The sequence below is a fragment of the Exophiala xenobiotica genome (genome assembly GCF_000835505.1).
Source record: "Exophiala xenobiotica strain CBS 118157 unplaced genomic scaffold supercont1.2, whole genome shotgun sequence".
Taxonomy (NCBI): domain Eukaryota; kingdom Fungi; phylum Ascomycota; class Eurotiomycetes; order Chaetothyriales; family Herpotrichiellaceae; genus Exophiala; species Exophiala xenobiotica.
In genome coordinates, this window is record NW_013562493.1 from 1,863,863 (window position 1) to 1,890,800 (window position 26,938).

At 51.9% G+C, this 26,938-nt stretch overlaps 9 protein-coding genes across 11 annotated transcripts; 4 read left to right on the plus strand and 5 right to left on the minus strand.

Annotated features, from left to right (window-relative positions):
* Positions 1 to 79: 79 nt before the first annotated feature.
* Positions 80 to 2,635, plus strand: PV05_02888 (uncharacterized protein). Its single transcript, XM_013463493.1, has one exon. The coding sequence runs from the start codon at positions 690 to 692 to the stop codon at positions 2,001 to 2,003; it is 1,314 nt and encodes a 437-aa protein (XP_013318947.1). The 5' UTR covers positions 80 to 689; the 3' UTR covers positions 2,004 to 2,635.
* A 124-nt stretch (positions 2,636 to 2,759) lies between these two features.
* Positions 2,760 to 4,955, minus strand: PV05_02889 (uncharacterized protein). Its single transcript, XM_013463494.1, has 2 exons — positions 4,316 to 4,955; positions 2,760 to 4,173 (listed from the first exon to the last, which is right to left on the minus strand). The coding sequence occupies exons 1-2, from the start codon at positions 4,847 to 4,849 to the stop codon at positions 3,688 to 3,690; spliced, it is 1,020 nt and encodes a 339-aa protein (XP_013318948.1). The 5' UTR covers positions 4,850 to 4,955; the 3' UTR covers positions 2,760 to 3,687.
* A 196-nt stretch (positions 4,956 to 5,151) lies between these two features.
* On the minus strand, positions 5,152 to 7,873 carry PV05_02890 (uncharacterized protein). The gene is made up of 2 exons (XM_013463495.1): positions 7,565 to 7,873; positions 5,152 to 7,499 (listed from the first exon to the last, which is right to left on the minus strand). Exon 2 carries the CDS (start codon positions 7,301 to 7,303, stop codon positions 5,513 to 5,515), a length of 1,791 nt encoding a protein of 596 aa, XP_013318949.1. The 5' UTR covers positions 7,304 to 7,499; positions 7,565 to 7,873; the 3' UTR covers positions 5,152 to 5,512.
* Positions 7,874 to 9,368: 1,495 nt separating this feature from the next.
* Positions 9,369 to 12,910, minus strand: PV05_02891 (uncharacterized protein). Its single transcript, XM_013463496.1, has 4 exons — positions 11,959 to 12,910; positions 11,858 to 11,890; positions 10,309 to 11,804; positions 9,369 to 10,176 (listed from the first exon to the last, which is right to left on the minus strand). Exons 1-4 carry the CDS (start codon positions 12,420 to 12,422, stop codon positions 10,025 to 10,027), a joined length of 2,145 nt encoding a protein of 714 aa, XP_013318950.1. The 5' UTR covers positions 12,423 to 12,910; the 3' UTR covers positions 9,369 to 10,024.
* A 1,464-nt stretch (positions 12,911 to 14,374) lies between these two features.
* PV05_02892 (uncharacterized protein) lies at positions 14,375 to 16,357 on the plus strand. Its single transcript, XM_013463497.1, has one exon. The coding sequence runs from the start codon at positions 14,955 to 14,957 to the stop codon at positions 16,128 to 16,130; it is 1,176 nt and encodes a 391-aa protein (XP_013318951.1). The 5' UTR covers positions 14,375 to 14,954; the 3' UTR covers positions 16,131 to 16,357.
* A 2,395-nt stretch (positions 16,358 to 18,752) lies between these two features.
* PV05_02893 lies at positions 18,753 to 20,873 on the minus strand. 3 transcript variants are annotated; one of them, XM_013463500.1, is made up of 3 exons: positions 20,750 to 20,873; positions 20,533 to 20,687; positions 18,753 to 20,476 (listed from the first exon to the last, which is right to left on the minus strand). In XM_013463500.1, the coding sequence occupies exons 1-3, from the start codon at positions 20,800 to 20,802 to the stop codon at positions 18,816 to 18,818; spliced, it is 1,869 nt and encodes a 622-aa protein (XP_013318954.1). In that variant the 5' UTR covers positions 20,803 to 20,873; the 3' UTR covers positions 18,753 to 18,815. The 3 variants fall into 3 exon arrangements, with proteins under 3 accessions (XP_013318954.1, XP_013318953.1, XP_013318952.1); XM_013463499.1 differs by having other exon boundaries at positions 20,533 to 20,873; XM_013463498.1 differs by lacking the exon at positions 20,750 to 20,873 and having other exon boundaries at positions 18,753 to 20,687.
* A 355-nt stretch (positions 20,874 to 21,228) lies between these two features.
* Positions 21,229 to 22,624, plus strand: PV05_02894 (uncharacterized protein). The gene is made up of 3 exons (XM_013463501.1): positions 21,229 to 21,420; positions 21,476 to 21,598; positions 21,648 to 22,624. Exons 1-3 carry the CDS (start codon positions 21,406 to 21,408, stop codon positions 22,611 to 22,613), a joined length of 1,104 nt encoding a protein of 367 aa, XP_013318955.1. The 5' UTR covers positions 21,229 to 21,405; the 3' UTR covers positions 22,614 to 22,624.
* Positions 22,548 to 24,832, minus strand: PV05_02895 (cysteine desulfurase, mitochondrial). The gene is made up of 2 exons (XM_013463502.1): positions 23,389 to 24,832; positions 22,548 to 23,193 (listed from the first exon to the last, which is right to left on the minus strand). Exons 1-2 carry the CDS (start codon positions 24,499 to 24,501, stop codon positions 22,771 to 22,773), a joined length of 1,536 nt encoding a protein of 511 aa, XP_013318956.1. The 5' UTR covers positions 24,502 to 24,832; the 3' UTR covers positions 22,548 to 22,770.
* On the plus strand, positions 24,763 to 26,908 carry PV05_02896 (uncharacterized protein). The gene is made up of 3 exons (XM_013463503.1): positions 24,763 to 25,487; positions 25,540 to 26,607; positions 26,667 to 26,908. The coding sequence occupies exons 1-3, from the start codon at positions 25,304 to 25,306 to the stop codon at positions 26,690 to 26,692; spliced, it is 1,278 nt and encodes a 425-aa protein (XP_013318957.1). The 5' UTR covers positions 24,763 to 25,303; the 3' UTR covers positions 26,693 to 26,908.
* Positions 26,909 to 26,938: the final 30 nt, after the last annotated feature.

Here is a 26,938-nt window from a genome sequence, read left to right on the forward strand (position 1 = left end):
CCTCACTAATTCGCTTCGGGCGTGCCCATCAAGTCGCCGCACACAAAAAGAGGAGGGAACAGCACCGAGCACTGACACCCGTCAAGGCCCCTGCACTCAAGCCTCCCAAAGGTCAGGGGTTGGTCCAGCCTGCACTCGGAAACCCTAACGGCTCGCGCGCATCCGTACCTGGAGTTTATCGGTCGCCTATCCACTAGCCAGTGTCCCAGACACCTCCCAAATCCCCACTACGCCGCAGTTGCTACATCACTCTTGTGCACTGTTCAGGAGTCTGGCTCGACACAAGGGACTCTATCTCAAACACAGGAGCAACATCCTGGGCCGTGCCCAGCAAGCCAGTCCTTTTTCTTCTGGCTACCCGGCCTTCAACCTCGTTCTCCAGTATACTCAAAAGAGCTCAGACCTCTTCTGTCATCAGTCTTGCTGGTCAAGACCTTTGTTCTTACAGGTCTGCGCTCAACTAATACCAACCACCTAAGGTTGTCAAATACCTGTCGGAGGATCCTGTCAATTCACTTCAAAAGTCCTTCACTCTGATAGCCCAGACATTTCGATAAGGGCTTTCATCGAGTCCTTATACTCCTGACTTGTCGCATATCAGTCTCTCTCTTCGACCTTTCTTCCATCTCACCTGGACTTGAAGGGACACTGAAGTCGACATCAAACCGACTGGACCATTAGCATACAGCATGGCCTCCCATCATACCACAGCCCAGAATCGGGCAGCATTGGAAGAATTCGTCCGACAGCCAGTCCGCTCGTACATGGTCCAGCACTTGGCCAAGCAAGCCTCAGAAGTAATTCGATGTGATCCTGAACCTTCACCAGCAGGCGCCCTTCCAACTCCTCCTTCGACCCCTCCTCATCATGCTTCTCCAGAGCTGGCCCAGCCACCGCTACCGACCCTTGAACAGTTCATCAGCTCGCTGGTCCACAAGTCGTCCGTGCAAGTCCCAACCCTGATGACCTCTCTGGTCTACCTCGCCCGCCTTCGATCGAGGCTGCCACCCGTCGCGAAAGGCATGCGATGCACCGTCCACCGCATCTTCCTGGCCTCTTTGATTCTCGCAGCCAAGAACTTGAACGACTCTAGTCCAAAGAACAAGCACTGGGCGAGATATACTTCGGTGAAGGGATTCGAGGGCTTTGGGTTTGGACTGGCAGAGGTAAACTTGATGGAAAGACAAATGCTATATCTCCTGGACTTCGACACGAACGTGAAGGAGCAGGATCTTTTCGACCACTTCGAGCCGTTCCTTGCTCCTATTCGGTTCCAACTCGAACTCCAACAAGAAGAAGCAGAGCTCGTCAGCTCTCACAGACACTGGCACTCTCACCAGCCTTCATACGACTCCAACATGTCCCTGCCACCTCCGCCGCGTAAGGAGCACATTCTCCCCAGCATGGCGACCCCGCCACCCAGAGCTGTTGGTGTGTACGATTCTCCAGCATCTTACATGGAAGAGGAGGCTGCCAGTGGCAGATACTCACGTCACAGAGCCAACAACAGCTCTCTGTCGTTACCTGCTCCAAGTCACCGACGCTGGCCTTCACCTTTCCGTCATCACGTTCACGGCCGTTCTGTGTCTCCTCCTTCAATCCGAGACCTTCCACCGCTTGTGCCTTCAAGCAGACCCGGAACCATGCACAGCCATTCCAGTTCGCGATCCTCATCTATGGCACCCTCATTGCGGTCTCGATCCTCGTCCATCGCACCCACCACGCGAGGCACTCCTTATACCTGCTCAACCACCATTGAAGACAGCGTCGTGGTTGTCGATCTGACAGAAAGCCCAGACGCCTCGTACCACAGTGGATATGGTAAGGCCTTCGCCACGTCCCGACCTGGTCTCAAAGGCCACCAGACCAGCTTCCAAGGCGAGAGTCTGCAGCCGACAAAGAAAGTCAAGGCCGATTCTACTGTGGGTGGCGTTATTGGCAGAATCTTCAGCTCCGCCACAAACAACTACCGGCTCGGAAGGACGCCCATTCAAGCAGCTTAGAAGTCTGAGCGACTGGACGTCGAAAATGATCACAGAGACATACGGCCACGATATTCGGACCGACATGCCACACGAACGAAGTAAACAACCCAGGAGTTGACGACTATCCGAGCTTTGACGAAAACCTGCCCTGCCCAAGATCAGGGCAGTACTCCCACAGACACTCATTGCGATTTCTCATTGCATTTAATGTACTCTTATGCATGGCGACGGCGTTATATTCTCGGAGACAGACTTGGCTACTTCCAAAGCCCTTGGATCGTCGACCTTTTGCGGGACAGGATGTTTCTTATAAAACAAGAAACGTGGAAGGGCCTGTTGACTTTTCTTCCCAATTTCATACGTGTACAAATAGATTTATCAAGCCTGCTAGCTCGAGTTAGATGGCGATGACACCAAGATTGGACTGGATTCAACGGGTCATGAGCGCACTATGCTGCGAGTGCTGGTGATTGGAGAGAAGAGGGTCCAAGTGACAAGATGCTATGATCATGATCAGAGAGAGAGAGGATCAATACCCACTAGGAGTAGTTAGAAAGTGGATGAAATATCGCATAGCATAGCACGAGAAGATGATCTCAGAAACATGAGATCTAGCGAAAATGAATGAGAGAATTGATGACCCTCCAAACTGTGTCTTTGGCTTTCTAATTGTGCTCAGTCATCCGGTATATTTATTTGATGTTTTCCCGTCTGGCCAAATCATGAGAAAGGGGTTCAATTACTACATATCTACGTTGTGCCACTGTGACCGTCGAAAGATATAGTTGCACTGTGACTGTGTTCCCCCAGTACGAAGATCTACGGTACTAGTAATAAGTCGACTTCCATTCGGTCAATATAGATGGCTATGCCTCCTATCGCGGTTATACTGTACTCCGTGCATGCCTAAGGTAAGCCTCCCCTAAGGTATCTGGACATCTGGCGGAAAACCAAGAGACTTATCAAGCCGGTGTAGTGTCCACGGTGTCCCCTCTGACATTGTGCTGTCTTGCCCCAAAAACAATCGGCCAGACCACGATCACAGCCCGAGTCATGGTAAGGGGGAATGGATGAGTGCGGAGTTACCGACGCAGGCTCCGCCGATATATCACTCCATCGACGCCATTCTTCAATGCCCACGCCGCCTACTCGGGCAGTTCCAGTTCCAGGTGCAGTTGCATCGGTAGTCGTAGTCGTAGTCATATTCCGTAGTCCCTTGTCGTTTGTGACATATATATATATATATATATATATCCAAGCTGTCTTGATCTTCTCGCTTGGTCTTTCTCCTTGCTCCTTGCATGCGGACCCTAGCAGAGGAACTAGTCCTTTCCTTTCCTTTTCCCAGGGGAAAGAAAAAGAAAAGCAAAAGTGTCATGCATCTTGCTCTTCTCTTCTCTTCTTTTATCCTCTCACTTCTTCAATGAGTCGATTGTCTTCGGTCCTCTCGACAGGTATGTCCTGGCTTGGTGGTGGCCGAACGACTCTGCGGTCCAGATACACATACCGCAATGCCATCAGTGGGCCATTCAATCTCTCCCGAGTGAAAGTCCATATTCGCACCGTCCCAGGGTGGCGGGAGATCTGAACACACTCCTTGCAAGGACTCGTAAATACTTTCATCTATAGTGTCCCATTGCACTGAGACAGGCACCCGCGGTCAAACAGTATAGGTCTTCAAAACGCCTAACGCTGTGGTTTCTCAGTCACTCTTCTTCTCGCAGTGTGTCAACTGCTCCGTCACCATCCCGTCCGTCTCTTCTCTTTCACTCAAATTGATCCTCCTCCCCACACCCATCCTGAGCATCCCTGTGAGCACCCGCCCAACCGTCCACCCCAGCACGACTCCCCAGACGACGGTGCACGGCCACTTCTGCCATTCACGATCCCAATCCAGGGCCATCGGTACCGCGCCAATCCACCCGCCAACCATGGCACCTACAGTCCCACCCCAGACGCCCGACTCCTCGAATGGGAGCCATGCCGCAGCCACGTCGCGCCATGCGGAGCTCGATACACCGTGCGTGTAGAAGATGGGAAGGAAACCGAGGAGCGAGACGTGCAGCGCCAACAGCAGTGTGTGCGGGAGGAGCGAGGTAGGATACAGCGGCGCGCCGAGGACGAGTGCCATGAGTGTAAGGGGGAGCGGCGGAAGGGTTAGCGTGAGAATCAGGGAGAAGAGCGCCGGCTAATTCACCAGTGTTAGCATTCTAATCCATTCAGTCACCCTCCCATTGCTTGCACCTGGCTCGCTGCACCGCGTAGGGGCGGTAGGCCGTGGTGTAAAGAACTGGCCACATAGTATAGCATGGATGACGAGGGCCGCTTACCATGACTCTGGAAACCCAACTTCCTCCAGCTCCGTCTCCCATTTTGTTCGGGCCGAATTTCTTCCTCATGCTCCCTGTCCCAGTCGGGCTTTTTGTTGTTCTTGGACTTTTCACCGCAGCCGTGCCCTCGACTATCTTCCCACCCGTCGTCCCACTGACCCACGATCCTGCGCTAGGTAGGCAGACCGAGCAGAAAAGTGCTTGAGCGGTGCCAATTACCAGCAGGTCTGTGACCATGGTCGGGAGAGGGTCGGCGACCAGCGCTGACGATCGAAGGTAGTAGTAGACAGGGACGAGGACGGTGTGGGCATAGCTGTACCGCTTTGCCACGGGGGATGAGAGCAAGGGGATAGGGAGGGTCGTCGGCTTGAGAAGGCGTGCTGAGGACGTGGTTTGGACGGGAGCTTCGGATTGTGAGGATGGGAGGACATGTGTCAGGGAAGACATTGTTGCGTCCACACCAAGCCTACAGTGGCCGACCGGTAAAGCGGACAGGTTGGGAGCCAATAAAAGGAGCGTAAGCCAGGTGTTCATGCCATGACGGTCGGATGAATCGAAGCAAGAAGCAGCTTGATTGAGTATTGAGCAGTGCTGAGGATCAACAATAGGAAACTTTGGAGTCCAGGTACTAAGGTACGATTACTGTAGGTGAGGTGGTTGAGGTACCTGTAGCTTCTCCAACACTACCTAGGTAGCCTTGGCAGGTTTGCTCCGGGCGTCATCGTCGTCTTGCACAAGGCCAGTCCGGGGAGGTCACACCGGGAGGTGTACTCCGTACGAGCACTGCTACTGATGGCTCACTAGGCCCGAGTCATCGACAATGGTTGAATAATAAACACGGATTAACATTCGACGTTTCCAAGCACGCTTGAAACGCTCACATCAGCATCAACAGACCTCCGTTGGTCTCTGTAATTTACAAATAGCCTCCTCACGCTATCTTCCTGCTATCAGGGCTCGTCTTTGCAGATAGGGTATCTCTTGAACAGGCCAAAGTGCACAATCAAACCACATGATGCCACTGAAACAGCTGTGCACTGCACCATAACCTGGCTTGAACATGCAAAGCATCAAGTCCTCAATCATCCGCATTTGCCGTAACCAAGGTCAACCAGCAGGCGTCCAATAAGTCTTGAACCAAGTGTGGAATACTCCGAACACACAAACGAGCCAAAAATGCAGAGGCAAAAGGTGGGCTCATGTTGTCACCAGCCGTGGTTCTTCTCGAGCGGTCTCGAATGTCCTTCTCATCTCCTCCAGTGGGGTCTCGTAGACTTCTTCGAAACCTTCGTCTTCGTTCTCATGGTCCGATTCCGGATCGGTTCCGCTAAATCGTGAAATTTCAGGAGGGGGATAGTTCAGTTGGAATCCCGGTGACCGATGCAGCGCTCGTGGTGTTGCAGGTGCGTGATGTGACGACTCAGGACTTGGTGTGGGATAAGCTTCTCTGATCGTGGCATAGACCGGAGTCTTGAGGCTGTCGACCTCTTTCTGGAGTCCCATGACTTGTTCCTCTAACTTTTGGCGCGCCGCCTTTTCGTCCTTGATCATCTCCAGGAGCGCTTCGAACTTGTCAAGTGGTATGTGGATCGAAGTCGGCGATTGTGATCGTGCAGGTGACCTGCGCCTGGCTGTGTAAGGTGTGATGGTTGCGGTCGTAGCCTTGCTGGCTCGGTTAGGACGAAACAAATCGTCATTTTCAGGATATGACAAGGGAGGAGTATCTCCTGGAGATGACAAGAAGCTCACATCGTTAACAGTAGCTGGCGAAGAAAGATAGCTGGTATCATGCGAAGAGCTTGAAGTCAACGTCGGATACGTGTTGTCATCCGGAAAGACATCGTGGACGGGGCCTCGGGTGAATGGTCTGGAATTCCTCGCCGGGCTCGAGATCTTCGTCCCTTGGAGCTTTACAATAGCATACTCAAAGTCGATGAGCTTGATCTCAAGGGTGTTGATGCGCTGCTCCAAGCTCGTTCCACCGGCACTGCCAATATCAAGACCGAAGTCAAATGCCTGCATCGGATTTGCCACGGCAGAGGACTCTGCATCATATTCCTCCACCGAGCTGACTCCTCCAAGGACATGTACAGGGTCGACCGTGATTGATTGACCACTGTACACAGGAACAGGATTCTGAATGGCACTGTTGCGCCAATATGCAATTTCTCCAGCCCTGTCGCGGGTTGGAGAAGGCTCAAGGCCACCAGAACGTAAAATTTCATTGAGAGCATCGGCACTTCTCGAACGGCGCTTCAATTGACCATCAGACATGTAGTCCTCTTTCGCCCACTTCTTGTCCTGAGATTCCTGTCCACTGGGCCGATTTCCCATAGCAGACAGCGAGCCCGAGTCCTTGTCGCTGAACACCAGACTAGGCAGAGTATTTCGGCGCCCGCGCCGTGGAGGAGACGGTAGACTCTGCTCAAAGTCCTCCGGTTGTCGGCGGGTCAGGTGCGATGTCAGTGCCGTTCCGGGAACGACAAGCCCAAAAGAAGGCGCAGACTCTGGCTGCGTCGATGGCTGTTGCTCTGTTACAGGAAGGAGATGGCCAGGGTCGCTATAATGATAACCATCGGTCTTAGCAGGAACAGACCTGTGTTTCCTTCCAGTGAACATGCGTTTGAGTGTGGCGCGTAGTCCTCCTGGCTTCTTCTGATTCAAGGAGGACTTGGATGGTACTGAAGACATGGACCCTGGAATAAGGGACGTGCCAGCGGAGTTTCGAAGGGCCATACCAGGTGGGATGTCGCTGACATGGCGAACGTGGTACTCCTGTGGCGGAGTACTTTTGCGTGGCCATGTGGTGTCATTAGGTCGATATCCAGCATTGAACCTAGGAGAGGGGACCGGATTCGAAGTGATGAACATGTCTCTTGATTCGTTGAAAGGAATTGGGTCCGAGATTTTCAAATCTCCCCTCCGTATGGCAGCTCCTGTACTCGTCGAGGCCAAAGAAGCCCGCGCGCGATGATTCGGAGATGGCATATTGGACGAGGCAAGCAGATGGTTTCAACCCCTCCCCAATAACATCACCTTACGGCCAGCAATGCAGAACGACTCAGCGTCATGTTGCGCTGCGACGAATGCGACGGGCCTGATCCGATAGTGGCAGGTACCTTCGTGACTCCCTGGACTTTTGACGAGAAGATAGGCCTGATTTTAAGTCAATCGCAGAATGAGCCTGTCAGAGGAGGTGTCAGTAACCACGATCTTCGAACCCCATTTGGAAGGTTCAGGCGACTGTACCAGTACCGAAGAGTCTAGAATAGGATTATCGAACAGGTCATATCAAAGCTGAGGTTGGCGACAACACGTAAAGGGCCAGGGTGTGAAGCAGAAGTTCAACGTTGATAACGAGAGGATGAAGGAATGTCAGAAAAGCGGGCTGAAAGTCGTAAGGCCCACGACGAAGGAGGCCAAGGCAAACGGAGGTGGTGAAGCGATTCCAAAGGATGATGATTCCAATATGATCAGACTCGTGAGCGGGAAACGTGTCGTGGCTTCCTCGCCGTGGATCAACTTATCAAGACGGCTACGAGGAACGAAGGATGCAGCAGCTGAGCAGTATCATTGACAATCCAGAATCCCTGCCACGACATCAGAAGATCCAGAAATGGAGCATATCCGGCATCGCTTCGACCCGCAAGTGCAGCTTTAGACCTGCACGGACCTGACAGCAGTGATAGACAAGAATGACAGCGGACAGACGTCCCACTGCTCTCGGTGTTTCAGTGCAATAATGGGCAGGACTGAGAGAGGGTGTGAAGCAGAAACGAAGCCAGGGAGCTACGAGTAAGAAAGAGGAAATGTGGGCGTCGTCGCGGACCAGTAGCAATAGAAGAAGAGGCCAACACCGTCTCTTCCAGGCATGGACAGCTCTCTCTTAGGCTTAGCTGGCGTTGATAGTTGATGATAGCTCTCGACCATTTGCTCCACGAGTCCATATCCTAGCTAGGGATTTGCCCATGATTCATGAATGAACCGCCATCCCCGGTTGTGCGCTCTGTAACCGAGGGCTCTGAGGTTTTCGACTCTCGTTGATGCTTCTGCGCCTCTTCATCAACGATTGACTACGGAGTAGCCCTTCTGTCAAGTTTGTTGATATCAGGTACCGAGTAGTATGGCCAACCAACCAGCGTCCTCTGTCGCTCCCTCCAGCTTCTGCCGAGATCCTGCATGCGGGTTGGTGCCAAACCGGACTTGGTTCGCCAGCTCATCTACGAGTAGAATGGTTGGCATCAATTTCCTACTAGGAGGCAGTGGTGGTACAAGGCCGTCTCACCGCCACGTTGAAGAACAAACCTTCCACTCAGTCTAGGCCGATATCGATGTTTCTTCCTTGCGACCATCAGACGGGCCCGCCGGACATGAAGCTCACCAAGAAGGATGATCCTGAAGAATTGGGTGGAGGGCGGACAGAGCCAACATCTTCCGCTGGGGATGGGGATCCTCCTTGCTTACCATTGGCCCCCGGGCCATCAATCCTGGGCATCGAGTAATAACTGGACTGCCCCTGCGCCATGCAGCGATGCAAGTCATCTCTAGCGCTGGAGCTCCCGTCGAGCTCTTCCCATTCTGGGCCTGCTTGCGTCCGCATCGCTGTTTCGAAGCGGCACAGATAATTTTGGAGGCAAGTTTTGAACAAAGAGCGGTCGAAGTCATGAAGTGGAACAATAGCAAAGTGATAGACATCCGATGCCAATCTCCTCGAGTCTGCCGCGTCGCCGTTGAGGCTGACCATTATTTGGCAAGGAAGAGAATGGCCCCATCATGCCCCCAAACAAGATCGCTTGCAAGGTTCGCCACTGGCGCACCGACTAGCCATCCACTCGTATACTTGAGGCTTCGCATGATCGACCACTGACAAGTCATTCTGCGCCTTTGACTGTCAACCTGCTGAACTTTGTTCGCACTTTCTTTACGTTGCCTTGTCGTCAAAAAGCCCGCTCGGACTCATCATTGGCTTGACATACAGCAGAATCGACTTCGCATCGGACGAACACGTCGCTTGGCTCATGTGGTCAATTCTTGTTGTGTTCTTCCATGGGGATCTCAGCATGCTTCCATGATCGGCGGAATTGCGCTTTTCAGCTGCTCATCCCGGTCGGTCAGGCCGAACTCCTGTCATCTGGCCATGATCGAAAATCACGAAGGAGTGTTGGCTTGCTCATCATTGATTGCTTCTTCGCATCTCAGCACCAAGATAAGTTTCGGACTATGGAATTTAGGTTGCATCCGAAGGACGCGTTATCTCGTCGCCAGAAAATGAGGTCCGACAGGGATGAGATCAAGTACTGAAGGGTCTCCTCTGGACACGAAGAAAGTTGTTGTCGCCTTCAGAGTCCAACAATGAGATCTCAGGTGGCAGATCGCTGTCCGCCGAATTTGCGGCTCGTTGCATGATCAGATCATGTAAAGAGTGGTACAGCCCGTGTAGAGTACAGCCTTACTTTGGGCACCCATCAACCAATAACGATGGTATGCTCACTTCATTTGCTGGGAAACGTCCACGTCAGATTGCGCCATCTGGTTTCGAAACGTTCCTCAGCCCTACGATTTGAGGGTTTCATATGGTTCAAGCTTCGGCCTATAGTCGTGCTCCTCGTCAATTTGAGAGTCTCTATCGCCATTCGCTGATGTTCTTAGTAGGCGTCAAAGGGACTGCATTGGCTCGATGCTTGTCGCAGGAGTCGCCAGCGGCGGATTTCAACCGAGCTTCAGGTCTTCGAGACTAGGATAACGCAAGTCGGCGTTGTCCTCGAGAAACTTCATCCATCTTTTGAGAAACTGGCTCCCTCTGGAGACTGTTTCTGAATCGCCAATCACACACAAATGCCGTTTGGGTCGAGTCATCGCGACTAATATCGTGGTTAGACCTGCATGGGCAGTGTAACGAATCTGACTGCAGATGCGTTGCATATGCGCAGATTGTTGAACGCAAAAAGGACAACGCAGATTCAATAAAAGCCAATGCTGTGGAGATTACTTACCATTCAATCTCCTCTTTTCACCAAGGAAGCCCACTTGCTTTTCAGCATTACTCCTGACGAGACTGACGATAACAGCCTCTTTCTCCCGACCTTGGAATCCATCCACGCTGCCGAGCTCGATATTCGGATATTTCTCCTTCAACATCGAGCTGAGAAGAGCGACCTGTGCATTGTATGGTGTGATAACTGCAATGTCATCGTCCCTGACGCCCGCGTCGATGAGATTCCGTACGTGCATCCCAACGACGGCTGCCTCCATGTCGTTACTCTTGCTGTCGCCAAGCAAGACCGAAGCCTTGACCTGTCCTCCAGGGTCCTCCTCAGTCTTTTCGGGGAAGTCGCCTCCTTGGGTGTCAAAGAACACAAGGGGTTCCACCGTGTCTTCCGTCTCCTTCACCTCGTATGGCAAGTCTTTCAAGAGTCGAGCTTTCACAGCGACCGCCGCTACAAGTTCAGAGTCGTAGAGCTCGTTACTTGGAAAGCGCATGATTTTCTCATGCATTCGATATTGTGTATTGAGGAGTCTCTTGATACCCGGGCCATGCATTGCTAGAAGCCGATCAAACATTGTCTTTTCCAAAGACCACCCTTTAGCTGCTTTGATCTCGTCATCTTTGACGGACAACTTCTGCAGCTCTTCTTCTAAGCCCTTCATCTTCGTCTTCTTTTCGTCCTTGTTGTCCTTATTGTCTGCACTCTTGATAGTCGGGGGTAACTGCAGATGATCGCCTGCCAATACGAGTTTCTTGATATCGCCACCACCAAAGACGAGTGGGATCCAGCATTGCGGCTCCAATGCCTGGCTGGCCTCATCGATCACCACAGCATCAAACTCCTGGTTGCGGAGTTGGTGGCCCCCTGCGCCATGCAGTGTTGACAAGACGACTTTGCTGTCACGGACCAGGCCATCGATGCATCTACCTTCTCGCTCACGGTACTCTTTTCTCAGATCTTTCAGGTCGGCGTATATCGCGCGGCGCTCGCGGCCATTCCGTGTCTTACGAATTGAAGCTTGTTTTTCATCCATTTCTTTCCGCACATCATTGACAATGCCTCCGGCTTCGCTTGTTCGGGTCAGGACTTCGAGGGAATGATTCAGGACGCTTGTTAAGAGGCGGGCTGGATGTCCCAGACGGACAATCGACGTGCTCGGCGATGTGAGAGCGAGTCGCTCCACAATGTTGTCTACGCTGATGTTGCTTGGACCGCAGACTAGCACTCGTTGGCCTTGTTTCAGAAGCTGTAGAATCAGCTCAATCACTGTGTGAGTCTTCCCCGTACCAGGCGGGCCGTGGATGAGAGCGATTTCGGGGGACGAGAGAGCGAAGCGAATAGCTTCTTGCTGAGAAGGATTCAAGGTAGGATCGAAGAAGACCACATCCTTGACCTTCTCGAGGTCCGAAGTTCCTGGTGATGAAAGGCCCAGAAGCACACGTTGGAGACTGGTGTAGGATGACTCGGGTGCTTTGAGTAACTTGATTAAAGCTTGGTTCATTCTGTTGTAGACTGGTTAGGTTATAGCTGCGCGATATATGGGTGGATGATTCACCTCTTGTACGTCACGTCGTTTGCAAGTTTGACCCTAGCGAGCAATCCGTCAGCCTCGTATGTCCCAGAGTCGCACAACTGAGCAGAGGGAGCTATACTTACAACCATAGCTTCCCATCAGGCACGTCCTCAACAACATCACCGCCAGACCCTTCCTTTCCTAGTGCCACCCATACTGCTCTTTGGCCCACTCTAATCACGACTCCCTCGACTCCTTTGCCTTTCAACTCATTGACCTCTTTCTTCTTCGCAGTGCCTTTTGGCATTTCTCCGATGCGGACAATGTCGCCAGTCCGGATACCATGCTCCGGTAATTCGCCTTTCGAATCCTTGCTCACAACCGCAGAGTCCAGGCCAAGTTCGACAACTGAACGCCCTCCAAGACCTGTTTTCAGTGACTGGATCGACAAACTGAGGATGGCAAGACCGGCCCGGGCGAGCGTGCTTGGTGGCGTGGAAGAGAGAAGTAGACTTGTCTCCGCGACTTCGGAGTCTTGTTCAATAGCAACAAGAGTGAGAAGGGTGTTGAAGAAGGCAGCTGGCGAAAACATCTTGGGGGAAGTCATGGTGATGACTGAATGATGGTGAGCTGTCTTGAAACACGCTGCGATGAATTATTGGCTTGTAGCGCTTGTAGTCTTCGTTCTACCCGACGCGAACGCCGTAGATGAAATCTCAATTGCGTCCTAATCGATATCACATGGTGATGTGATGATGATGGGGGATTCTTGTTTTCATCGAAGATCAGTTCGAAAATCCATTCTGTTCCCAAGATTTTGATGAATTTTCCCGGGGGCAACAACCGCACAGACTAGGACAATGCACCTGGATCTGGTTATTTTCCTAGCAGTAGCACTAATAACTGTATAAAGATTTCGTGAGATTTAAATGCCAATGTCCTAGTGAGCAGCAAAAGGATACTTCTCATTCCATGTCGAGATCTCGCTAAATTATGTAATCCAGCGGAATATCAAATCTCCGCCTCCGAGGGTCACGAGTTCTTGGCAGCTCCGAATTTCAATCTCGGTTTTGACACCTCATGACAGCTCCTTAGAACCTCGTTCAAAGACTTGTATGCACGAACAATTCCACGTCCATGAAGTCGATGCACGTGTAGCTTACTAAGTCTCCAATATAAGCAAGTATTGCGCGCGCCTGTTAAAAGGCATTTATGGGCGTCTTTTCGAAGGTCTCCACATCTGCATTATTGGCAAGCCTGAGGGTTCGAAATATGCTTTTCTCTGGTGGTGAGCATTGTTCACGCCAATCAATCAATTGAACTCAAGCACACCAATTACCTGAATGAACAGCAAGCCAAGGGCGGTTCACTTCGGCTCTGTCAAAGATGGGGTGACTTTACAATGGAGCGTGCTTGAACATGCAACAAAAATAGAGGCCGAAACTGCCTGCTCGGACGTGATTCGGATGACCGGTAAGGAATGAGTCGGCAAGTCATGGTGCTGTGCTTCAGCACGTTCAACCATCTGCGGCTGGTCTGCCTTATTTGGCGCTATACGCTCTATAACCGCTGCAGACTATTCTATCCACAACAACTCCAACCGAGGCGCTTTGGCAGCAACACAACCTCATGTGGCTCTTCGCGGCAACTCGCAGCGGATCGTAGGCACGTCGCCGCAATGGCAATGGAGAGCTTTGAAAGCCACGAATGTACACATATGGTCTCTGCGGAGAACGTCAAGAGGGGAACATTGACAGACTGGCGCCTTCTGCGTAAGTGGACTACTGCTTGAACCGACTGCGATGTGCTGTCTTGTCCATAACCCTCCCAGAGATGCTCCGAGCTCGCGAGTTCACGTACTCCGAGGTGGTTTGGGCAAATGTGGCTTCTGGTCACCGCAAGCACGGTCCAGCTTAACGAAAAAACGTTGTTCCGGAGCAGCATAACGACAATGGGATTGTTCATGTGCCGCAACGAGCATTTCAGGTACAGAGAAGCCTATCGAATTTTCCTTGCTTAACACGTTTTTGATCGGCAGCAGTCTGGACTGCGATCGTTTGAGTCCAGCACGAGATTTGTCGGGAGATCGGCAGTTTCTCGAACGTTGGCGAACATTGCAAACAGTCTCAGTTCGTGAGTATAGCCGTCGCATGATTCGACTTACTTCGCAACAGAACAAATAACGGTCTGTGCCTCCTGGTGTGATGTCGAATTTATTGCCGTTCAAGGTGCACGCCACGCGGATGATTGACGGGGCCGTCCGTGCGGCGTTGCGGCTCGTGCGTCGATAGCACGCCTATACCAGTATAATTTGGGATATCCTTACACACGGTCATGGTCAGGTAAGTGCGGATGCAGTCATAGGCCGGCATAGACTTCCTGACTGTCTGACAGTACGCTTTAGCAACGGTCGCACACATTGCGCACTCTGATTGTGCGGATTCAGAAGAACCTGTGCCGTCAGACCTAGGGCCTCTGTCAGCCTGCCCATCTCCTTTTCGCCCATCGCGCGGATCCTCCAGGTTGGTACTATTCGACATCATTCTAGGCTCGGAATGCCTCTGATCGAGGCATTCGCGGGTCCCGTCTCATACCAGATTCGTATTCTCGGTGCTGTCCGAGTCTCTTTCAGGTTGAGCACCAGGCCGAGACCGATATTCTTTCCAGTCCGACGGATGTCCTTCCCATTCGGTTCTCTTTGTCGAGCCCAATATGGTATCAGTCAGTATTCTAGAGCCCCCACTCCTCACTAGCACCTGCTCGCTTAGAGTTGTGAGTCGACTGACTGTACTCTCCTCGTGTAAACGGAAACGGACTGAAAGGGAGTAATGGAGACTCTTGCCTTCTTGAGAGGTGTCTAGACGGTGGAAGACTTTGCCAATAATTCGGGAAATGGTTCGGCCAGTGGAAAACGGAGAACAGTCTCACTCTTTCAGTCTATCAAGTGGAGGGACGTCTCGCATCTTTCTGTGCTGCCATGTGAAGCATAGTATGAGGACAAGAGGTATATAAGGGGGCCAAGTCTGAGTATCCTCAAACCTCCTCAACAGCCGTCGTCAGTCCAGTCTGCTCATTGACTTACCTTGCTCGTTTCCCCTTGACCACCAAGTGAATCTGCTATTCTCCTCAAGCATTCATCATGGTGTCCTCTACCCTCGGAAAGGTTGCCATCGTCGGCGTGGGTTTTGTCGGAGAAGCTCTCCTTCGAGAGTTCAGCCACGTACACCATACCATTGGCTTTGATATCTCCGAAGCTCGCATCAAGGATTTGCGCACAAAGTATGCGGGTGAAAAGCGCATGACCCTCACCACCGACGAGACGGCCCTTGACCAGGCTGCGCATTTTCTCATCTCAGTACCCACCTTGATGAAGGCAGACCACTCCGTCGACGTGTCATACCTTAAGTCAGCACTATCAACAGTCTTCCGTCATGCCAAACCAGGTAGCACCATTGTCATCGAGAGTACCGTTTCGGTCGGTACGACTCGCCAACTCTTCTCTTCTGTCCAACAACACTTCAACTGCGGCATGTCACCAGAGAGAGTTGATCCTGGACGCACCTTCCCAGCAGCCTGTGACATTCCCAAGATCATTTCAGGCCTCACGCCACAAGCACTGGAGGTCATCGAGGCCCTATACTCCACAGTGTTCAACCATGTCGTCCCTGTTTCCAGGCCCGAAATCGCAGAAATGACCAAATTGTTCGAGAACTGCTATCGAATGATCAACATCGCCTACGCCAACGAGGTCAGCGATGCTTGCCGGACACTTGGCCTGGACCCTCACGAGGTTATCGACGCCGCTGCCACTAAGCCTTATGGTTTCCAGGCTTTCCGTCCCGGTCTGGGAGTTGGTGGTCACTGTATCCCCGTCAACCCGTCATATCTCCTCCAGACATGCCCCAACCTACCTGTCTTGGAGCAATCGACTAAGATCATGAGAGAACGCCCGCTCAAACTGGCAAGAGAACTCCACGCCCACTGCTGCTCGTCGACTCTTGCATCAACCGACCTGCGCCCAAGGGTCCTCGTGGTCGGCGTCGGCTTCAAGCCTGGGCAGTCCGTCCTCTCGCACTCACCGGCCATCGACTTCGCAAACGAGCTTCAGAACAGCGGCTGCGACAGGCTGGCATTCTATGACCCTCTGGTGTCGCAAGAGGCCGTCCCGTGGATGGAGAAGCTCGAAGACGATGCCTTCAACCCCTCGGAATTGGCCGCCGATTTCGATGTCGTCGCTGTTTGCACCAGACAACACGGCGTCGATTTCAACGTGCTACAACACCTCCCGACAGAAATGGTCTGGTCTTATGATTAAATTCAAAGGGCGACCGTGCGGAGTGTGTGACATTATGATGGATGATTTGGGCGTAAAAGGTACAGCGGCTACGGCACACCTTGAGGCGTTAAACGTTTGGGGTTCGGGCGAAAACTGCATGCATGATAAAGCACCAGCGTCTTGAAAAGCATGGGATTGATAGAACCAGTTGCGACATATAGACGCAATACAGTAATAAGATTACTCTCATCATCTCTGATCAAGAATTTCTCTCTGGTCGCCACCCAGTCGCTACATAGTATGTGTTTACATTCTGTTTTGTCGTCTGTCAAGTTTCTGCTGACAGCTGCTCTAAAAATGTATGGACATTGGACAATGAAATTGTCTACTACTAGTACTCGTACTTGTACTTGGTACGACTAGTTGACACGGATATTGTACTACCTAGGTATGCAACTGCGGTGGCGTCTGTTCGCTTGACTGCCCTCAGTTAATCCTGCTGAAATTAGGACAGCATGCCTACAAGAGACACCTGTGTTAGCCCTACTGTATCCCCCTTTGTGGGCTGTATATCTACTTGTACTGGCCTGTTGGAGCGGCGAGTGGATAGATAATCTCGGACTGTACCACCCCTGTCGCCACAGCAGTTAGCCTTGTACAATAAAAAGGTATGTTTGTTAACTACGGATACCAAAGTACTATGTAACTGCGAGGCGACAAGGCTGCGTGCAAGGCACTCTTTGTTCTCTCGAACGGCTTTTTGTCAGGTGGCCCTACATTGGGACACCTTCCTGCTAGTTACTACTCTCGATATTCTTTTCTTCATCGTTCTCAGAAGTACCTCAAACTGTATTTTTGCTCAACCTGTCAATCACGTAATTGCTTAAGCACGGTCCCAGTCCAAAAGTCCAAGAAATTTTCGTTTCGACGCTTGGACACCCCTTCTCGAAAGTACGCGGGACCTCGTATTCCTTTCGATCTCGATTCTCGCCAGGCCAGGCCAAGCGAAAATGTCTTGGGTGTCTCCCACTTCTTCGTGCTTGGGGCTGGCTTGGGGACTGAAATCACTTTTGCCCGCCAAAGTCGGGTCTTTCGTCATCTATTGTGTACCTTCTTGGGTATACAGGGTTCTCGACGCTGACGATGACGAGATTCCAGACCGCGATCTACAAGGGTCCTCGTGATGCCCCAATAGCAGAACTACCACAGTACACTCGTACTCGTTACGAGCGTGGTTATGAAGTCACACGCAACATGCACCGTCCACCTACTAGGTAAGTACACAGCAGCCATCGAGCCTTTACCAAGACGTATGACGGCCTGCCAAGGCCATATCCGAGACTCGAGCCTTCGACGCAAGGATCATTCTCAGCACAAACCACAATAATGGCCCATGGCCTCGATTGACCGTTAACGAGCGTTAGTACCTTACCACCAGTTACTCACGCCTTACCACGGCTGGGGTTTTCGGTCTTCGAATTCGGACACGACTAAGCTACAACCAGCTTGGTGACCTCCGTCATGTACCGAAAACGGCCAGCCAAGTCCCCTATGATCTATCGTGGCCAGAATTCCCGTATCACAGTACGACTAGGTTAGAAACTCGGTAAGAACGTGACCCCACGGACCGCCAAATCTGGCTGTTGCTGGATATTTCCCGGCATGGCCCAGGCCCAGTACAGGCTGTGGAACACGACAAGACTCAAGTATATTGTCTTTTTGTATAGCCGTTATGGCTCCGCCTTAGGGGGGGGGAGGGAGGGGAGGTAGCACGTTTTCCGCACGTTTTTTGGCCGGGTTTCGAATCCTTGCAAAGGGAAAGGGGATTATTGCTTGCTTTGCTTGCTCTCGCACGAGGCACCTAGCAACACCTCTTTGTGCTTGTACCATACTTACCGCTCGGGCTGGGCCCCGTGGCCCCTATTTTTGTGCCCAGCGTCGCCGCAAAACCCGAAACCGAGCTGATGGAGCCAGCACAGTGCACACCCAATAGGTCGAGACTCGAGATACTATGGTACAGTATTGGCAATTATCCCTGGGTGACAGTAAGCTCGGCATTCCATGATGCCGGCCTGACTCCTGAGTACTGGACCCTACGGTAGCCTCTCTCTTAACTGAGTTTCCTTCTTCTAGGACCACTCGTGGATTTCCGCGGAGTTGATACGAATGCGAAGGAACCAAGTCTCGCGGCCGAATGATCCGTTTTCTTTACTTCTTCTCCTCGGGACCTGTTGCCATGATTGCCCCAGCACAGCACAGCACAGCTACTCGCCTGCCATTCCACCAACATGGAGTAAACAAAGCAACGACTGTTTCGCGATTTTCCTCTAAATTCACATATTATGCACGTTGTTTCGCCCATCCATTAATTATTACTATCCCTGCCTCAAGTCGTCCGCAAAACGACTGTATATGGATAAAACCTTCAGACAGAGTTTCGGCGCCACAACCGCGGCCGCGTATCGCGAAGAGGCTGAAGTTTAAACGGCCGTCAATCTCGGTACTGCCCTTCCCAAATGATTAGTCAGCCATACAGACCATCACGAAGCAATCCGCCCAAGGTCCATCTGGGTTGTTGACTAACTACCTTATTCAGTAGACACTTCTACCACGCAACGACACCTAGACTTTGCACGGTTATAGCTACGTGTATCTATCGATGCGCTTTTTAAAAAAATTAAAAATGAAAAGAAATGAAAAGAAAAGTCCATTCCTTCGGTGTCATTATACCGAGTACGGCCCATTCAAGGCTCCGACATACAACGCATGTTTGTACCCATCTACCCACTCCTTCAATTCCTCCGAGATATCAAGATGACTCTTCTTCACATCCCAAAAGTTCACCGGCACCTGCGCCGGCACGTCCTGATGACTCGCGTTATTCGTATCGACCTCGACAATCGCGGCGCGCAGGACAATATCCATCCTTCTGGCGACCGCCCACCGCCGTCCGCACATATTGATCCCATGCATCAGCGTGTCGAAAAGAGGCTCCCTGGCCACCTCCATGGCCCGGTACGCAATCAACTTGAACCTTGCGGCGCAGAACAGCACGCTCACCAGCAGCGGCGAACTCAATTCCGCATCCGCATCGCTTATACCACGCAGTGCGTACACGATATCTTCGCAGGCCTGCAAACACCGCTGCAGTGGGACCTCACTGCCGTTTCCGTTACCATTCCTGTTTCCGTTGGTGTTCCCATTCACATTCGTGTTCCCACCGGCGAGCGATTCAAACTCCACAACCCGCGAATACAATATGATGACACTCGCGTGTGCCAGTATACTCGTCAGCACAAGGTTGGGATCGAAATCAATCAGCCCGTCCGCGAGAAGCGTGTAGTGCGTACTGCTCTGGCTCCGGCCGTAACTCATTAGATTGTTGTATATCTCGTCGCACGTGGCGTACGCATCACTCAACCTTCCGTCGTACATACCTTTCTCATGTTCGTGGATAAACGTGTGCAGGGGCTGCAAGCCAATTGCGCACAGGTGGATGTGGTTGCGGTAACTATCCCTCAGATCGGGCGTGGAGATGTACGCGACGCTGGACAAGTGGTCGACCAACGCGGCGGACACGTCGCGCCAGGATATTCCGAGCGTGGAGACGGCGTCGAGAGCGAGCACCGCCCATGTCAGCGGGATGGCGAGCTCGTCGCCTGTATTTGACCCGACGGCGGGCGGGCCGATTTGGGCCGGCGATTGCAGGGCCATTTGGTTGAGCAGTTTGCGGAAGAGGCCGATGTTCTCGCACATCCTCCGGCACACGGAGAGCAGGCTGAATGTGCTGGGGATGTTGTCGCAGCCGTAGTCGAGGATGGCGATGACGACGAGCGCTTGCAATGAGTTGGGCGAGGGTTTGGAAAAGGCTTCATTGATGACTTGGCTGCGCAGGTATTGCGAGAGACGGTAGCGTCCGTTGTAGCCTAGACAAATGGCTTGGCTGGAGTAAGCGATCTGGACGGCAATCACAGCTTTGAGCACCATGTCTGGAATGTAGGTGAGCGGGTGGGGCAGGGTGTCGAGCGCGGCTTGGATCGAGTGTCGGCTCAGGATGGGTAGCCAGGGTTGGTTCTCTTTGAACCAAAGGTCGACGAGGGTGTGCATGTACTCGTGCGGCAGGGTGGAGAGGTCGGCCACGGCGGCGTCGGAGTCGGTGTGTTTGTGCTGGCGCTCTCGGATGGTGCTCGCTATAGAAGCGGCAGGGGAGGCAAACGGAGGATTGTGTGGTGAGAGTGTAGTAGGTGGAACCTGATTTGGCCCAGGCGTTGGCGTCGCTACTGGTCCCGGGGTAGGCGTTGGCATAGCAGCTGCAGCAAATTCCATGGACGGCGGCCGATGTTGCTGTTGCTGTTTTAGACTTGCCAATTGCTCCTCGAGGTTTTCTGAGGTTGTGTTAGCCGTGTACGGGATGCTGCTGTAGTCGAATGCCAGAAAGTACCAATTCGAGTCTCGAGCTGGGAGACATAGCCCGCTCGAAGGCCACGTTTCTTTGGCCTGGCGACATATCGACACTCGACTTTCGCCTTGACACAGAAGCCGCATCTGGGCAAGGTACGATCACATTTTGTTTTGCGTTGGCGGCAGAGGTAGCACCTGGATACATTGTCAGTTCCGGGGACATGTAGCCGTGGGAGTGGGGAGGCATTGGCATTTACACTGTCGGACTTCTGTGCTCCGACGAAGAGCTTTCAGGAGAAGCACTGCTCATACTTGCGAGACTCTTGAGCAAAAGCTCGAGGATCAGAAAGTGTCTGAGGAGGGCAGGTATTTCTGGCGAAGATGTCGTTGTCGACGGGAGAAAAGAGATGACGGCGAGACTTGGGCCGAGAAAAGCTGACAGATCACGTCTGTCTGACAATGAATTTTCTGTCCAATCCCACAGGTTTGTACGCCTGCCGCAGGTGTTCCTGCAATCAATCGGCAACTGTCTGACACACGGCCAGCTCACGAAAAGCGTGTAGAATCAAGGGTACTTGTGAATATGTCTCTGTCAGACTGTGGTCCTTTTCCCCCTTTCCACAAGTTGCTGTCGAGCCGTCTTCCACATCGGTGCTCGTCCTCCTCCATGATTCAAGGTTGTCAGACAAATCTCAGCATTCACCAGCATTCAATTCCAATCAACATCCCGGACAGACTTGGGCCGGATATGCACATTGCTGATCATCAGACGCAGTGATCCAAAGCAGACATGCAAATCCATCATGATGGCGTTGCAAAGATGTCTGCATATTCAGGAAATACTCCTCAGTCGGCTCCCATATCAAATCAAAACCTACGAGCTCCTGATTGACACAAATCCAACGTCCCAACCATGGCTGCACCAACTGTATGTGAGAGGATGGTCCACGGAAAAGGGAGTACTGTATGCTGAAGCGGAGTAGAACCCCTCAGTATTCTTGTATGGTCCAGGAAAGGCTCGAATCGAAGATACACCAGAGCCAACAATCACAGATGTGACAGACGCGATTGTACGAATCAAGTTTGTAGGAGTGTGCGGAAGCGATGCAAGTATTCACAATGATGGAACTGCTCGGCGAGGCTGACTTTGTTCAGGTCCACTTCTGGAATCATGGAGGTATTAACGGGAAATACGTCTCCGACTCCAAGCCCCTGGTGATGGGCCATGAAGCCTCGGGCACAGTTTACGCTGTCGGATCTGCTGTCAAGCACCTCAAGCCTGGCGACAATGTTGCCATCGAACCTGGAAGGCCTTGTCGCTCATGCATACGGTGCAAGGAAGGCTTCTACAACCTCTGCCCGGACATGAAGTTCGCAGCTTGTCCGCCCGATACTCCAGGCTGTTTGACCAAATATTACAAACTTCCGGCCGACTTCTGCTACAAGCTGCCAGCTGGCGTGAGTCTGCAGGAAGGTGTGCTCGCCGAGCCACTTGCCGTTGCGGCGCACGCCGTGCGAATGGTCAATATCAGACCGGGTCAAAGTGTGGTAATATTTGGCTCGGGAACGATTGGTTTGGTGTGTGGCGCTGTTGCTCGAACGTTCGGAGCCAAAAAGATTGTTGCTGTAGACATCCTAGCCCACAAGCTCGAGTTCGCGAGCAGCTTCAACACATGCAGCACTTTCAAGCCAGACTTGGATGCTTCACCCGAAGAGAATGCTGCTCGAATCATCCACGACAACGACCTGGGATTGGGCGCCGATGCTGTGATCGAGGCGTCAGGGGCAGAGAGTTCGATCTTCACCGCAGTCCACGTTCTTCGTCCAGGAGGCTCCTGCGTCCAGACTGGACTCGGCAAACCTGTCATCAACTTCCCCATTGTCGCCATGAGTGAAAAGGAGCTGCATATGCATGGTGCATTCAGATACAAATCCGGGGATTACCAAGTCGCCATGGATGTCCTCGAAGCCGGCACCATCCCACTCAAAAAGCTCATCACAAATATGTTCAACTTTGAAAGAACGACCGACGCATGGGACGCAACCAAGCAAGGACGGGGTATCAAAAATATGATTCGGGGCTATGGATTTAGAGATCCCGCCAGGACTGCCCATTTGTAATGTCCAATAACATCATGTTGAGAAGCCAACCAGTGATGGTGAGAGACTGACACTGAAGGCTAAACCTCCGAAACGATTGGCTTTGACTGAATGTCTGTACAATTGACCAAGAAGCATCATGTACCAACGTCATCCACCACTGGTAACGTGGCTAGTACTAATGTTGACTCCATTCGATAGTGTTCAAGTCGACGCCTTCTTGGACGAGTTCCCACAAGGGGCTTAACTCTCTCAGGAAGGTGACTCGCTCACGGACGGCTTTGAGAACATAATCAATCTCGCTGGTCGTGGTGAAACGTCCAATACCGAAACGAATACTGCTGTGAGCACTCTCGTCACTGTTGCCGAGGGCTCGAAGGACGTAGCTTGGCTCCAGAGATGCAGAAGTACAAGCACTGCCGGACGACAGTGCAATGTCCTTGAGCGCCATCAACAATGATTCTCCTTCAACGTAGGCGAAAGAGACGTTGACGCAGCCTGGATACCGTCGGGATGGGTCGCCATTCAAGGACGTGTGCTCCATTGACAACAGCCCGTCTGTCAGCCGTTTGGACAGGAAGGCAATGCGCTTCGAATCGTACTAGAAATGAAACTCATTAGTCATGTCGCTTAAAACGAGCTCAACGATGACAACCAAGAGGAACTCAAAACATAATCATTACCCCTGCTATGATAATCAAGGCGTGGTCAAACGCTCAGAAATCCATGCATGTTTTATAGCATGGTTATAATCATGAAACAAAAAAAAACGTGGCTATACGATGATATGACTTACCTCCATTTCTTCTTTGGCAATTCGGCATGCTTCACCAAAGCCTACCACGAGGTGAGGCGCGAGAGTACCACTGCGAAGTCCTCGTTCTTGACCACCACCACTGATGATAGGGTCGAGTCTGACACGAGGTCGTCTTCTGACATAACAGGCACCCATGCCCTTGGGACCGTAGATTTTGTGGCTGGAGATGGACATCAAATCGACGTTCCATTCGTTGACATCGATAGGAATTTTGCCGACCGCTTGGGCGCCGTCTGTGTGGAAGTAAACTTTCTTTTTTCGGCACAGTTGGCCAATTTCTTTCATTGGCTGAATAACACCAATTTCGTTATTGACAGTCATGATGCTGACCAGAGCAGTTTCAGGCCTGATGGCTTCTTCAAGTTGCTTCAGGTCAATTAACCCGCTCGAGTCGACGGGCAAATAAGTGACATCAAATCCTTCATCTTGTAGATGGCGACAGCTGTCGAGAACGCATTTATGCTCGGTCTGGCTAGTGATTATGTGCTTCTTTTTGCCCGATCTCCCAAAAAATCTGGCCACACCCTTTATGCTCATATTGTTACTTTCGGTTGCACCGCTCGTGAAAATGATTTCCTTTGGATCGGCTCCAATCAAGCTCGCGACATGCTCTCTTGCTTGTTCTGCAGCCTTCTCACTTTCCCATCCATACGCGTGCGTTCGGGAATGAGGATTTCCGTAAAGACCAGTGAGGAAAGGGAGCATGGCGTCGAGGACTCTGGGATCGACAGGAGTTGTGGCTTGCGCGTCCAAATAAATAGGTCGAGAGCCTTGGTCCATGACGGTGGCCTGCTTGAGGATGCCCGCAGCAGGGCTCATCATTGTGTCCGCAGTCATCTCGGTTCCTGGCATCTTCACCTGCGACGGGAGATTTCCGCTCTGTTGGATGAATTTTTTCTGGTCTGCCTTGATGGCGGACTCGACGTCTGCAACTTGAGCTTGGGAAGGCTTCGATTCGGAGACATAGTTGCGGCGTTGAACGAGACGCGGAGCAGCGATGGATGCGGGTCTGGCGATTATGCTTGAGGATGGGCGGCGTTGAGAGCAGACTCTGCAAGCCTGTCTAACGATCGAAATGGTTGATCCTGGCATTGTGATGCTTTGTTCGTCAGGCCAGCTGACTATAATTGACAAGCAGAATGGAAGATGGAAAGTTGTGATGGATGAAGCTGTGAGGTGGATAATGGTGGAAGGCGAAAAAGAGATGCAGGCCAAGTTTTGATCTGATAAGATTCGGCCGAAGTGGCAAGTCAAATCCGCACCGAAAGACAGACCACGTGACAGACTTAGATTAGGTAATCAGCTCTCCTCCACGGGTGTTGGGTGGGTGTCATCCTCGTGTATTCTCTAGCAAGCCCACTGCAAGCTGCACATCTGCCACTTCTCCTGCGTGTCCGCCAGTAAGCACGTCTTCATCTTCGACCTTTGAACCTCAAGAGGCCAACAATAGCAGTCAATATTCACTTTTTCTTATTCCAGCAAACCTCCCTTCTCTCGCCAGAAACCTCCCACCTCTCCATTGTGTAAGGTGACCCAAGCCAAGCTACTCAGCCACCCACCCACCATCTATCTGTCCCGGTCATAGCCGTAGTGCGTCATCGTTCTTGGATAGGCACTTGCGACAGGCACACAGGCGTTCATTTGCTGTGCTGATCCCTGCGCCAGGCTTCTCCAATCCCTATCACCCCTCCAATTCTCTCATCCGACACCGCCGTCGCAAGACCTAACACCACCATCGAGCCTCAGATCAATACGTTCAGTTCTTGGTCACCACACTGTGATCTGCGTCCACTGAGGAAGGGTGGACTCTTGAGAACCCTCAACAGCCTCAACGGTCTCCGTCTTTGCAAGGGAGAGCCACATCTGAAGGAGGAGCAGGCAGCTAGCAGAGACAATGAGTGTAAAAGGATTCACCAAAAGTATAACTCGAGCGCCGCAACAATTCAAGCAGCGCTTCAACATCGGCGAGAACACCAAAGATGCGGTCTACATTGATGCAGAAAGGCGCTTTGCTGAGCTGGAGAGCGAGACCAAGAAATTGCACGATGAGTCTAAAAAGTACTTCGACGCCATCAATGGTACGCTCGTAGTGAAGACTATTTGTGCATATAGAATGCTGACGACGTGCAGGCATGTTGAACCACCAGATCGAATTTTCGCAGGCCATCCAAGAAATCTACAAACCTATATCCGGTCGTGTGTCCGATCCCAACTCCTTGATTCCAGAAGGGAACCCTGAAGGCATACGCGCGTGCGAAGAATACGAAGGCATCGTCCGAGAATTACAAGCGACATTGAAACCGGAGCTGGAAATGATTGAACAACGAGTAATAGCTCCAGCCGATCAATTATTGGAGGTGATCAAGGTCATCCGGAAAGTGTCGGTCAAGCGTCAGCACAAACAACTAGACTACGACCGCCACCGAGCCACCTTGAAAAGGCTGCAAGATAAAAAGGACAAGACTTTGAAGGATGAAAAGGCCATGTTCAAGGCAGAAAACGATGTCGAACAGGCCACGCAAGACTACGAATACTTCAACAATCTGCTCAAGGACGAATTACCCAAGCTCTTCGCCCTGGAGGCCGAATTCATCCGTCCACTCTTCCAATCTTTCTATTACATGCAATTGAACGTCTTCTACACCCTCCACGAGAAGATGCAGGGCATCAATATTGGCTACTTCAATCTGACCTTGGATATCGAGGAAGCTTTCGAAATGAAGCGCGGCGATGTACAGGAGCAAGCCGAAGCTCTCTCAATCGTCCATTTCAAATCCACTGGCGGCATCAAGACACAACGTGGTGTGTCCAAGTACAGTGCGTCGGCAAAAGCGAAAGAGGCCGAAGCCGGCAAGTCATCATTTTCATCCTACAGGAAATCGGCGAACCCAGAGGATGGCGTGGCTAATCCCCCTCCACCATATTCTCCAGTCGGATCAGCAAGCAGTCTGCCTAGTAGTCCGGCTTTGGGCGCGGCAGCTGCGGCAAAAGGCAAACCTCCGCCACCAAAGCCCAAGCCGAGTCGATTAAGCGGTGTCCCAGGGGCAGAGACCGTGACGGCATTATACGATTACGAGGCTCAAGCGGAGGGTGATCTGAGTTTCATGACTGGAGATGTCATCGAGATCGTGACGAGAACACAGAACGAGAATGAGTGGTGGACCGGTCGTGTCCATGGGAGGCAGGGCCAATTTCCCGGTAAGTCGATTGCACCTAACAGATGATCCTCCTTCCAGTAGCTGATTTGTGTCCAACAGGAAATTATGTGCGGCTAAACCATTAATACTTACCAAATTGGAGGCTACTCTTATATAGAAAATCCGTACATTCTGCACCGAAGAACGTCTTGAATGTCCCTGAGCTGTCAGAGCTTTGGTCTTGCGGCTGATAATTGGCGCATGGCTGATCGGGTTCAGGTAACACCAGGCATTTGTCCATAACCAAGTCAATCTGAACAAATGGTCTGATATTGATACTGATCCATCCATGAGTGCCATCCTGTTTTCTTGCTGAACTCAAGGCCACACTG